The sequence below is a fragment of the Syzygium oleosum genome, unplaced genomic scaffold (assembly GCF_021117445.2).
Source record: "Syzygium oleosum isolate NSW1041296 unplaced genomic scaffold, Sole_v2.1 Sole_v2.09, whole genome shotgun sequence".
NCBI classification, from domain to species: domain Eukaryota; kingdom Viridiplantae; phylum Streptophyta; class Magnoliopsida; order Myrtales; family Myrtaceae; genus Syzygium; species Syzygium oleosum.
Genome location: NW_026607493.1, coordinates 1,186,758 through 1,200,021, shown reverse-complemented (window position 1 = coordinate 1,200,021; position 13,264 = coordinate 1,186,758). Strand labels below are relative to the sequence as shown.

The window sequence follows — 13,264 nt, the reverse complement described above, 5'->3', positions numbered from 1 at the left end:
GGATAGCCTTGCTCTCCTCGTAGGAGTAGAACTTTAACGTCGTCAAGAATCCACCCGGTTTCATCGCACAAAACGCACAAAACGCAAGCACATAATGCACGTGAACTTCAATTTGTATGGCCTCCTTATCATGCCCTTTATAATAAGGATTCGTTTACTTCAGCTCGTAGAATTAGTAGTCAGCATCTTATTAATGGGCAGTGTCCCGTATATCAAAGCCTCACGCCATGGATGTTCACAAGACAGAAACTCTGCGAGCGCTGTTCGGCTCAAGTAATCGTCAACAAACATGCTCGAGCTTGTTAACTTCATCATAGCCCCCCGACAATGGTTTCCCTTTCTTCTTTTCTTACAAAAGAAACTGCCGCACTTGCCTTCCTTGTCCTTAAACAGATGGACTGCTGCTTTCTCCCACTCTTTCGCCCCTGATCCATTCAATTTTCAACATAAGCGCATCGTCGTTGTCGAAAGTGTTCACCCTCGCCTTTGAGCAAGGATCACAATACAATTACGGACCGATTATCCTAGTTTCGCACTGTCCGAACAGTAGTCAGCAGAGAAATCTGCCACTGTAACTTCAAGGGCTACCTTGCTTCTCTAACGTGCGTATAACAGAGCAGCCATCTGGTTTGTAACTACCGAAGTTTAACAGCAGAGGCAGTAGCTCCACTCTCTCCTGAGTATTTCCAGCAACAATTGCTCTTCTGCACTCAGCTGAGCTTATCCTCGTGCCATCAAAGCAGATAGGTTTTCTCCGGTTACTAGGAGTAGGACTCCTACATTCCAATGCACATGACCAGTTTCTTCTGGGCCAAGGAATCCTCCCTGACCAATACAAAATGTGAACTACGTCAACTCAACACCCACATGAAAATACAGAGAAAAAATTGTTCGACACGGGATGATCAAATTGTATTGAGTAATAATTCCTCCCTTTTAACATACAAGATTTATTTAACCTGAAAAAATGACTCAACATATTTCTCTATTACTTGTCAGGGCATGTTCTAAGGGCCCCAGTGACAGCAAGACATTCCAAGACTGAGCTTCTTGTGTGCTCCAGAGTAAATTTTGCAAATTTCACTGCGCCTACCAACACCTACTATGAGACTACGGAAAAGCAATTGTCAAGAAATGTTTGCATAATAGGCAGCTAGCCAGACTTAATTAGGATAAAGCAATCAGTTGCAGGCAAAATTGGTTATAGCCTCAGCCTGACCACAAGTTAATACGAGCATAAATGAAACCAAGTCCAGTTCGGCTTACCATCCAAAGGAGTGTGATCATCAGCACTCCACTTTCAGCCCCAGCTAAATCAGTGTAGAAGATTATCAAGGATTTAATTTGCAGCTTGAAATACATAGATTCCTGAAAGCTTCTCATTGGATAGTAATGGAGTAGAGGGGGCAACTGAATTGGAGACACCCAGGCTTCTGTACGGTTCCTTCCGAAAAAACACGGCCTGATGGTTCTATTTGCACATTGCAGAAAGTTTCAAAAAGATTCCTTTTGTTAACAGATGCCAGTGTTAACAGATTCCTTTGGCACTGGAAGAAATTGAGCGAGTTCATCCCTGATGCCTGAAAGAGACAGCTTCAACCCTTTTGATTCCATTTCACTATAGATTTGGAGACACCTTCCTCTGTCACCTCTCTCGAGATAGCTTGTAATCAGCATCTTATAAAGGTTCGCGTTTTCGGGTAGTGAAGGAGCATCCACATATCTTAGATACTTCTCAGCTTCACTTAACTTTCCACATCGGCAGAGGCTACCAATCAAAGAGGTAAAAACCATTGATCCACAGGGCAATCCTCTGTGCTTCATCTCATAATAGAGCTTGAGAACTTCATCACCGTGGCCTTCTCTCGCATAGCCAGAAATTAACAGGGAGTACGTGGCTTCATCTGGTGAGAACCCATTATCCAACAGAAGCGTGAGCATCTCATTACCCTGCTTCACTTTTCCCATTTCACACAGCTTTGCTACCATCTCATTGAAAGCCAAACAGTTAGGAGAAAGTCCCATATCCAGCATTTTCTTACAGTAGCTCAAGCTCTCATCAACTCTCCCGGACTTAGCCAATCCCTCAATGAGAAGATCATAAGTCTCGGCATATGGTTTCAGACCTTTGTTTCCCATTTCTTCCATCAGGTTCTTGGCTTCTTCAACTCTTCCAGTCCTGCAGTATGCTCCTACAAATTTAGTATACACAAACGAGTTTTCATTGAAACCTCTCTTGAGCATTTCTTCCTGAACTTTCCATGCAGAATCTATATCCCCAATCATCACCTTGGAGTAAATAATCATTGAATAGGCAATAGTATCGAAAACCATGTTCTTTTGCAACATCCTCTTCAGCAATACCATTGCATCATCAATTCTACCTTCCTCAAGAATTCTATGAAGAAAGCTGGCATTAACAATAACTGAAGGAGCGCATCGCTTCCCATGGATCCTGTCTAACATGTCCACAAACATCTGCAGTTTCCCTTCCTTACACAACGAATCGATCATAATTCTAATTGTTGCTTCACTCGGATAAGTTCTCCTCTTTATCATATGCTCATAGATCCTCCAAACAAGAGGATTCTGATCAGATTTCTGGATCACATTAATCAAAGTATTGAAAGTCGCGAGGCTTAGAGAGAACCCGTGTTCCTCTAAATAGCAGCAAACATCAAACCCAATCTCGTACATCCTCAGCTTAGCATAAGCCTGCCCGAGCAAATCAAACACCAGAGGGGTCCCAAAAGCAATCTTATAGCTATCGAGCAGCGAATCCGCCACAGAGAGCTTCGAAGACTCCCCGGCACTTCTTTTCAGAACCGATTCGATCAACGCTTTCGCGTCCCTGATCAGGTGGCCCCGAACCAAAATATTGATCGTGACACAATACGACCGAATCCCGTGCTCGAATCTCCTCTCCTTTGCCGACCAGTGGAAAAACCCCAGGGCGGATCTCGCGTCGGCCGGCTCCTTCAATTCCAGCAGCACTCGCTCGACGAGCGCATCATCCAGCGCGAGATGCTCGAATTTCCGATTCAGGGCATCCCTACTCCAGCCCTGCCGAAGCGAATTCGACAGCGCGGCAACGACGACCGCGTCGGCGCTCGCTTCCGCGCCGGTGCGGAATCGCGGGGGCACAGGCGGCGGCGGCGGCAAGCGGACGGAAAGATGACCGTGGGGTTCGCGAAACACAGGGAAGCGCGACGAGACAAGCCTCCGCAGCATAGCCAGGAATCGAATTCGAGAGCTCCGGGCGATTACCTCCCGAGAGCATCACACGCCAAGTCGATGGCGGCATGAAAAAGTGATTTTTTATTTTTTATTTTTTTTATGGAAAAGCCTGTGGTAAAAAACAAATACTAACTCGGAGAATTTGCTTTATCATCTAATAAAATATAGGGATAATACCAACAAAAACTCTAAACTAGTACGTTGTGATCACCACCAAAAATTCCAAACTAGTATATTAATTTAAGGTTTTTTTGGATAAATTTGTCACTAATGTAGCACTTTAGGATTTTTCGTGGTATTTAATAACTCTTAATGATAGTGACAACTTAACGTTTCATTTGTTTCCCGAAAAATGAATGATTTGAAAAATATTTTCCTAAAAAAAATCGCCTGTATCGCTTAAAGTAACGAATCGATGAAAATTTTCTTTTCATTTTTGTAAGTGACGTGAGCAATTATTTTGGAGAAAATGTTTTTTGAATAATTCATTTCGCGAAGCAAACGGAGCCTGAGTAGTTCATTAAATTAACCTAGATTGCAAATGAGTCTTGCATTGAGCCAAACTAATAGTAGCGTTCATCACGAATCGAACCATATAAACTTACGTCCATACAAGTATTTTTCAGGATTGCTCAAACGACAAGTGTGCATGCTTTTTTAAGCTTAATGCCCGGTTCGAATCACCATAGCGAGAGTAGTCAACAAAACTACGGGCACTCTATTGATACGAAATAGGTACTTTGTGAATTTTCTCATTCAATCTCCTAAGCCCAATATTATCTCTTAACTCATGAATATTAGTTCGATATGATCATTTTGTTGAAGGGAGCGTATATTTCATATGATCTTTTTTTTTTAAGTGGGCTATTCGCTCAATAATATAGTTCTGTCATATAAAAATATAAGTGCATTTAAAGTTTTAAAACTTGTCACGAAAGTATGATTGAGTCCTAAAAGTGCATTTAAGTCCTAAAACTTGTTGCAAAAGTGCAATTGAGTTGTAAAACTTGCACAAAGTGCAATGAAGTCTTAAAACTTGTCAAATTGATCAAATCAAACCCTTCTGTTGATTGCAGTTTCCGAAAGTTTTTCGAATTTAATTGTACTTTTTGAAAGTCTAGTATAGTAGGGGTTGGGATTTTCTAGGCCCAATCGAGTGGTGACGATGAATGTCGAGTCTAGTTGGTTTCGACGACTAAAGAGCTCCATGCTATTTTTACATGAGCTTGAATGGCTTGAAACTATCGAAATGTGTAATTTACCCAATAAAATCAACTAGGAATAGCACAATAAGAGACATTGACGAGTTCTTCCCCTTGCGTACGAGGCATAAGACAACTTGTGGTTCTACATTGTACCGAGTTTTATCCGCTCGATGCTTTCGTGGGTTAGGACAATAAGGGGGGGACCAACCGAACACGCACATGTAACCGTATCCCAAAGAGGCTCTTCTCGAACAACATGTTTTATGTAATCAAAGTGCATGAGATTTTCAAGACCATGTGAATCCAATCGCCATGATTTCAAGACCATCACCATATACAGTACACGTTTTCCATTACTAACGTTTAGGGTCCGCTTGTTTAAAAGGAAAACTATTTTTTCGAATTTTTTTTCGACTTTTCGATATTTATATGACGGAAAACTAATCGATTTAAGGAAAATGAAAAATTACCATTTTTCTTGAAATGATTATGTTAAAATATATTTCTTTATCGTGAAATTTTTAATAAAACAAACGCCACCCTAGTGTTCGGAGTTAATCCACTGTCATTTGATATCTCACTTTCCCCTTAATCTTTGAATGTTAAGAACACTGAATAGTGTCACCTAGAAATTTAATTTGAGCATGTAGAAAGAAGCTTTACCCATAAATCTTGCGAGGCAAAAGCAACCAATGAGAATTGGGATCATATACCATCGGAGATGACCATTTGATATGATTGTGATTGCGTTGTAACTATATTGTCAAATGTTATAATCTATATATTTGGCAATACATGTTTTAAAACAATTGCATCTTAAAAAATCGGGTGAGATGGCTTTGCAAAAACTATTACAAGTTGTACCCGCGAGGCAACTAGCTACAACACCCGTTTTCCAAAGTTATTGTAAGGCCCGCAGAATTCTTTTCCAGACTGCAAGTGTCGCGAGAAAAGACATGGTAAACATGCCCAATGTCAATCGAGGTTATCATCACATAATCGGTCCTATGAAGTACGAAACTATTCGGTTAAGTATATCATGAACCAAATTCTTAGAAAGCAGAGAAAGGATGGTTCGAGCGATTCGCAAGCGAGATGAGCGGATCCTTTATCACACACGGTGCTCCTTTCAATACCTCGGTAAATCTCAAACAGCTAGATTTATGAAAACGAAGATTTCACAGGAGGCGGAGATTTACCGAGACATCGAGGGGAAGCTAACTCGAGGGGGGGTTCGGAGGACTCTCCACCGATGAGCGATGAACCCTAAAATGGGGGGGATCGATGCGGGCGTGCGCACCGCCCCTCGTGCCCAAATCGAGAGTCCCACGGGTGCAAATCCGAGTCCCCTCCTCTCGCACCGCCTAGGTTTCCTTTGCCACGCTCGAAACACATTTCGTCATACTCTCTCTCTCCTTCCTTCTTCCTCCTTCGTTTCTTCTTCTGCTCAAAAACTTATCCCCTCTCTTTCTCTCTCTCTGCTCCGCCGGACATGGCTTCTCAGACGGCCAACCTGTGGGTTCTCCTGGGGCTCGGCATCGCCGGGATTGTGCTGGTGACGAGGAAGCTGAAGCGCGCCGTCCGGGCGGACTTCGGCGCCTTCGTCCGCCGGCTCCACCTCCTCCCTCCGCCGCAGCCCGCTCCCCCCAAAGCTCCCCACCCGCTCACCGGCCTCGCCTTCGCCGTCTCCGACGTGTATGGCCACCGCCCGCCTCCTCCCCTTCCTTCTCCCTCTCGACTCCCGTCTCCTTCCTTTCCTTTCCTTTTCTCGTCGTCGTTTTCGAGCTTCTTGTGGAGGAAATCCTGTTTCGGTCGATTGCCCGACGATCGTTCTGTTTTGTTTCCCGTGAGCGTTTTTTCGCTGGAGGCGAACTTACGAGCCGAGTACTTTTGAGTTTTGACGGTAGTAGCGGGACGAATCGCGTATCGATATTGCGGACGTTTCGTATTTTCGGAGCCGGAATTGCGAGCTTATCCGAATGGTTTGATAAGCAAGTCGCGTCTTTTATTTGCGCTCTTCGCGTTCATTCGAGAGTTCCGAGTGGAGTTGCTGACTGGACTTGTTTTGCCTGGTACTGATGGACGCTTGAGAGAGGGAAAGAGTATCGGTTGATTGCTCGGTCTAGTAGAATTTTCTGTTCCTCTTCCCCGTAGGGATGGGAAAACATCGAAAGTGATGCCTACTGGCATTTCATCATTTTTGCTCTCTGCCAATATTTGTGTGCAACACGGCGAGATTGACTCTGGCTGTTTTTGTTCCCGCAGTTTTGATATTGAGGGATGTGTAACGGGGTTTGGCCATCCCGACTGGGAGAAGACGCACGAAGCAGCCGCTCGAACATCGACAGTCGTGTCCACGCTCGTCGAAGGAGGTGCTACTTGTGTTGGGAAAACTGTTGTTGACGAAATGGCGTTTGGGTATGAACCCTTCCAATCGTTCGACTGTGACCATTTAGATATGTCCTGTTGAATATGAGTTGGATATGATCCCCTCATGGTCAAGGGGACTCATACATATAGTTTTCTCTGCTAGTCATCGAGCAAAAGACTCTATTTTTTTTTTGCCAACTTGATTACCTTGCTTCTTGCCTAATGTTTCCCAGTATAAGTGGAGAAAATAAGCATTACGGTACACCCACAAATCCTGCAGCGACTGCACGGGTACCCGGAGGATCCTCCAGTGGAGCTGCTGTGGCTGTTGCCGCAAATCTTGTTGACTTCTCTTTAGGTAAGGACATAGTGATTCTTATTGATGTCTTGCATCCGCCTTTCCATTTGTTTGTCTTTTGCAGGGGCATTAGCTATTTTTATGCTTGATGCCATTCACTCATTTCACTTTTAATCTGGCAATTGGTTTCGGTAACGAATGTAAGAGCGATTAGCAAAATCCATTGGGGAGTTACAAGTTTGAATTGCTTAAGATGGGCATGCATGCTTATGCTTATGCTTATGCTGTAAATAATGTTTTGCTGAAAATATATTTGGAAAATGCAACTTGTTGGATAAGTTTCATCAAATGCTTGTTGGTCACTGCAGGTATTGATACTATAGGTGGTGTGAGAGTGCCAGCAGGATATTGCGGTGTCATAGGCTTCAGATCATCACATGGCACTATTTCGAACATGGGAGTTCTACCAGTCTCGACAAGTTTGGACACAGTGGGTACGTGTGTCCTTGTGCTGATAATTGCAACCTACGTGTATACCTACATTTGATGTCCATGGTACCAGCATATATGACTTTTTCGATGGAGAGAACTCATACATGACTATGAACTTGGGAACCAAGGAGTGGGAATGTCTTATTCTTTTCAATGAGTTGCCCTACCTAAGAGATAGGCTGGAGTGTCGGTTAGCGAGACAACATATGTTGATTATATTCTATTGTAAAGACATGTGTGACCAGCGAGAAAGCTGAACTATAACATTTACCTTTTCTATACACCTGAATTGAAGGATATTAGAGTGGTTTGCTTTCCCCGGAGCATTGTTCATGTATAAATTATTTTCGGTTGTAAAAGTAATGAGATCATGAAACTGCCTCTCTCTCTCTCTCTCTCTCTCTCTCTTGTAAAAGTAATGAGATCATGAAACTGCCGCTCTCTCTGTCTCTCTCTGTCTCTCTCTCTCTTCAAATTCATTGGCTCATTGTTGGCACTACTGTGAAATTGCTATTGCAGGCTGGTTTGCGAAGGATCCTTCTATTCTGCGCCGAGTTGGCCATGTGCTGCTGCAAGTTCCATTTGCAGTTCAACGTAATCCGAGACAGATGATAATAGCTGAGGATTGTTTTCAGTTGTTAAAGATTTCTGTAGACAGGGTTGTTCAGGTGGTTGTTAAAGCAACGGAGAAGCTGTACGGAAGTGAGTACACCGGAAGAATGGTTTAAGTTCCTCTTGATTCATTGATTTGTTTTTTCCACGAATTTTAATTAAGTTTATATTTTTTAGGGCAAATTTTGAAGCATGAAAATCTGGAGTCCTATTTCAATTCTAAAGTTCCTAGCTTGAAAGCATTTCCTGCCAAGAAAACTAATGGTGAATTGAAAAGGTCTTCTATTAGAGATCTTGCAGAAGTTGCGATGTTTGTTCAAAGGTTAGTTTGGTTCAAAGGGGCGTGGATTCGTATTGTTTTTGAGTTGAATTGCTTATTGGCATCTGTGGGAACCTTGTAGATTCACAATGTGAGACCAAGTTGTCCTCGCAATGCAAATGTGGGAAATGTAATTAAATTAAGTACCTAAACTTAGTAGGCCCCTTGTGTAACACAGGCATGAGTTCATTACTAATCATGAAGAATGGATCCATTCTGCAAATCCTATTCTGGATGCTGTCATCTCAAAGCAGTTGCATAACACGCCACAGGCAGCAGAAGTGGACGTTGATAATTGCAGATTAATTAGGAATGAATTGCGATCAGCTATCAACTCACTGTTGAAGGTGAGGGGCTTACATGCTTGAAACATGGAGAATTGAATGCATGGAAGTCGCTTAGCTGTCGTTGCTTTTATTTTCTGGTAGATGACTCAGCCTGCCGGTTTGGACTCTGAACTGTCATATTAAATAGAGTGACTGTCTTTGTGCTGCATGTTGCTTCCATTTACTTCACGTTCGTCGGCCTATCATTCAGATACAAGCATAAATAAGTTTAGTTCTTTCGTTATCTGTTATATAAATTCTTGGCCATTTTGTATGGTGATTTATTTGGTGTAAATGATAGGGGAGTTAAAATGGACATAAGAATGAATTTTTACCTCCTTTTTCCCACCATCCAACATGATTGTGCTTTTATAATCCTTTTCCTTCCCTCATGGTCCCTCCTACCAAACTTGTGTAAGTGTTTAGCAAAGAGGATTTATAAGAGAAGTTTAGCCTGTTGCGAAGTAAGTACTGAATTGTTTAGAGATTGCCTTCATATTTGAATGCTGCCATATGTAAAAATTACATTCCATTACTTATTTATATTCTAGAAAATACCGCCTTTAGATTTCTGCATGTTTAAGTATCAAAAGTTGCTTTTGTTATTGGTCTGCATGTTAAAGAATTGATATATATTTAGGCCATCAAACGTTGAAATTTGCTCTGGTAAAGAAGAGCTTTTTACCTTTTAATCTGCCTCTTGTTAATAGGACACAATTTAATTCATCTTTCTTGATAGCTATCTAAAATTCCCGAGGATTTTATCTTTTCTTTGAGTTGGTGGAAGAATCCTTATTTCACCATAGATGTGTGAGATATTTCATTGGACCGATTCTCAAGTAATTGAAATGCACATTCAAATGCATGAGTCTCCAAACATCGGTGTTTGTGCGGAGTCAAATTATAATGCGTGCAGCTTTACTTGCGCTGTACGGAAAGCTGTTTTCTTGACATGCACCAGTTATCCATTAAAAGAAATGGGCATCCTTGAATTTATACCGAAACTTTGTCTTGTACCTTGTGATTCCTAATTTTCATCCATCTTGTGTTGGGCTATTGAAGAACTTATTAGGCTATTTTACTTCACAGAGCATAAATGAGCTCGTCTTTTAGCAATAACAATTTTGTAGTATTTGTTTGCTTTAATTCTTTTCTTTTGTTATTTCTTCATTATTGTAAAGGATGATGGAATTCTGGTTATTCCTACCGTTGCTGACCCTCCTCCAAAACTCGGGGCGAAAGAGCTGCAATCAGAAGACTACCAGAGCCGCGCTTTTAGTTTGTTGAGTATTGCCAGCGTGTCTGGCTGCTGTCAGGTTATCTCTCTCTCTCTCTCTCTGTGGCTTAGCTAAGGACCACACTACTTCACTCACAATGTCTGACCCTAAAGAATGTTATGCGGCCAGTTATTTCTATATTAAATTGGCTTCTATTAGAAAGATTGCTTTGTTATAATCGTAGACTATTTTAGTATGCTTAAACCTTTTCTCAATTGCTTTTCTCGTTTAGGTCTCAGTACCAGTGGGATTTCATGACAAGTCTCCTGTCTCTGTGTCTCTCATAGCAAGGAACGGGGGGGATCGATTTTTATTGGACACAGTTAATGCCATGTATGCAACCTTGCAAGAACAGGCTGACATAGCCAGCAAGTCAAAACTGACAAAAAACGCTGTCACACAGGAAGACTCAGCTGAAATTGCAAAAGAGAAGGTCAGTTCGAGTTTTCTTTTTTCCCTTCATTACAAGCTTTGAATGGATTGTGAGAAATGCAAGAGTGAGATCGTCTCAAATCATGAGTGAAAGATACTCTTGAATCAATGCTTCTTCTTGCTAAGGATAGAGGCAAGGAAAATGAAAAGGAATAGTAAAGATGTCAACCCAAAGGGTTTTATATATGACTTCTGGTTTTGTACTTGAGTAACTGTGAAGCGAATTTTCTTGTGCAATTCTTCTCTCTTGGGATTGTTGGAACAATTGAGTACTGAAAATTTTGGGCAACGATGTAATATGTATAAAAACATATTGGTTTATATGTTTGCTTAATATTAACTTTGCATTAATATGATTGTGATAGAGAAAGATGACTAACAGACTACTCTGATGTGAATCTACATTTGTGCCTCCTGTTTCTCATTTCGAATCTGACCATCTCTTGTGTCCTCTCTAGGGAAACCAAGCTTTTAAAGAAAAACAGTGGCAGAAGGCAATTAGTTTTTATACGGAAGCTATCAAGCTAAGTGGCAATAATGCTACATATTACAGTAACAGGGCAGCAGCATATCTAGAACTCGGAAGGTACCATCATGGTTGATGTTAGAGCTTCGATATATAAATATAAATATATATATGTCATTTCTTAGGATACTGCTGTTCTAGTGATACTTTTAATTCTCTGATTTTCAGTTTTCTTCAAGCAGAGGCAGATTCTACAAAAGCCATCAGTCTTGATAAAAAGGTAACCTTCTTCTTGAGAACAGTCAGTCTCAGTGGTAACGTCTTAGGCCCTGCTTTTCATGTTTCTGTTAGAATGATGAGAGATGCAGTGTCCATATGATGTAGTTGTGGAGTATGTGAGATGAAATGAATCAGTTGGAACACTGATGTGCTATTGATCCAGGTGTTTTATCTAAGGGGTTAGTGAGTTTCCTAAAATGGCATCTTAGAGAAAACTTTGTCCCCCTCCTTTTACCTGGCATAGGAAATTCCATCAGAAAGGAAACAAAATCAGGCCAATTGTGTTATTTAAATTGGTCCTACTCGGTGGTTTTGATGCAAGTTTGTCCTTTAAATTGGTCGTCTTGTGGAGCATGCTCCCTTTATTCCAGTGCTGGGAGTCTAGATCTTTCCAAAGAGCCACAGCAGGATAAAAGGATGAGCAGTTATAATGTGGACCAACTTGCATATTAGTCTCTGGTGACGTATATAATGGAAAGTAGAAATTATTATTGTTATTTTGCACAAAATATCATTTTCGCGGGTAGTTAGGTTTTTAGCAAGCGGGGATCCTGGAGTCTTTTCCTGTATAAATTTGGATATGAATAAATTATCTTGTCCCTGAGACTTTTCTATATTTCTTTCGTTCCCCTGTGTGTGAATGCATGTGTAGATCTTACTAAGATGGACAATTACTTTACTGGTTGCATCTTGAAGAGTCTTAGAACTGTCCCTGAGTTTTGGGTTATTTCTAAAATCTCCAGAACATAAAGGCCTACTTACGACGAGGCACAGCGAGAGAGATGCTTGGCTACTACAAGGAAGCAATTGAAGGTAAGCAACTGAATCTTATGAGGTTCAATTTGTAATATTGCTGATTGAGTAAAAACCTTGGAAACATGGGCTGCTATTTAAACTGACGTGTTCGTCTAAATAATTTTGGTCAATCTAAAAGGCGAAAGTTTAGTGTAAAATAATATTTATTTCATGGGAATGTTGGATTGTAGATCTTAGAGGAATATAACATGTGATTGAACTGGTAAATTTTGTTACTTGACTAATTAATTTCTTAATTTTGCAGCAAAACGAAAAGAAAAGAAATCGAATGTGCCACTTTTTAACACGATAGCTGGTTCATGCCAAGTTTGGAGGATCATTAAAAAAACTGAATATTGAATCACTATAATCAAATGCTCAATACCATTTGAGTACCAAGAGTACACTACGTGGCATATTGCTAGCTAGTTTTTGACGTTGCAGCGCATCTCGGTCCTGATGACTAAAGGTTTCTTCCTCTTTGTTTTCTGCAGACTTCAACTATGCACTTGTTCTCGAACCAACAAACAAAAGAGCGTCACTTTCTGCTGAGCGATTGAGGAAGTTTTTTCTGTAGTCATAAACTGGTCTGGCCGAGCTTCTGGGATTTTTGAGTGCGAGGTTCTCATCTTGCATCCTGCACCAGTTCTGTTTTGCATCAAGGAATCCAATTTACTGATACAGCCACCCCCATGCACGGTTCATCAGTTAATCTTGAATGTCGACATTCTATTCAGCGTGCTAGGTAGGAAAGAGAACCATTTTTTCACCCTCATGGTAGAGTCAAGAGGTCAAAAGAGGATACAAGTTCTTGAATTCTTGGTCAGCAGGTCTTGGTCCTTGTCGAGCCAATTTGTATGTATGGTCCAATTTTGTTTTGTTTGATATACTACATTTGAGTTGGTAATTCGAGCTTTGAGGCATGATCTTTGTTTGTTCAACTCATTATTTCTTACTTCTCAATCATACCTGTCAAATGGGTCTTGGACCCAATTTGTTAACCCAAGTTTGTATAAATAGGTCACCTTAAATTTGAGGACTTAACCATATTGGGTCCTAAAAATAAAAGGCCAAAAGTAGTAAATGGATATAAATGCGTTATGTTATGCACTCATTTTCAACGCATTTAATGAGTTCTCAAACGCGTCAAATAAAG

The 13,264-nt window shown here is 41.1% G+C and overlaps 2 protein-coding genes across 2 annotated transcripts; one reads left to right on the top strand and one right to left on the bottom strand.

The window, feature by feature from the left end:
- Nucleotides 1–90: 90 nt before the first annotated feature.
- LOC115680388 (pentatricopeptide repeat-containing protein At1g66345, mitochondrial) lies at nt 91–3,301 on the bottom strand. The gene is made up of 2 exons (XM_030604188.2): nt 1,267–3,301; nt 91–825 (listed from the first exon to the last, which is right to left on the bottom strand). The coding sequence occupies exon 1, from the start codon at nt 3,229–3,231 to the stop codon at nt 1,513–1,515; it is 1,719 nt and encodes a 572-aa protein (XP_030460048.2). The 5' UTR covers nt 3,232–3,301; the 3' UTR covers nt 91–825; nt 1,267–1,512.
- Nucleotides 3,302–5,880: 2,579 nt separating this feature from the next.
- Nucleotides 5,881–13,049, top strand: LOC115680403 (outer envelope protein 64, chloroplastic). The gene is made up of 13 exons (XM_030604208.2): nt 5,881–6,137; nt 6,708–6,860; nt 7,046–7,170; nt 7,479–7,604; nt 8,122–8,304; nt 8,392–8,536; nt 8,712–8,880; nt 10,041–10,175; nt 10,369–10,569; nt 11,027–11,154; nt 11,263–11,314; nt 12,057–12,126; nt 12,603–13,049. The coding sequence occupies exons 1-13, from the start codon at nt 5,935–5,937 to the stop codon at nt 12,683–12,685; spliced, it is 1,773 nt and encodes a 590-aa protein (XP_030460068.2). The 5' UTR covers nt 5,881–5,934; the 3' UTR covers nt 12,686–13,049.
- Nucleotides 13,050–13,264: the final 215 nt, after the last annotated feature.

Coding starts and splice junctions, on each gene's coding strand:
- LOC115680388 (XM_030604188.2), bottom strand. CDS start 3,231: ATGCTGCGGAGGCTTGTCTCGTCGCGCTTCCCTGTGTTTCGCGAACCC.
- LOC115680403 (XM_030604208.2), top strand. CDS start 5,935: ATGGCTTCTCAGACGGCCAACCTGTGGGTTCTCCTGGGGCTCGGCATC. Junction 6,138..6,707: donor GCCTTCGCCGTCTCCGACGT/GTATGGCCACCG, acceptor TTGTTCCCGCAG/TTTTGATATTGAGGGATGTG. Junction 11,155..11,262: donor GCATATCTAGAACTCGGAAG/GTACCATCATGG, acceptor TCTGATTTTCAG/TTTTCTTCAAGCAGAGGCAG.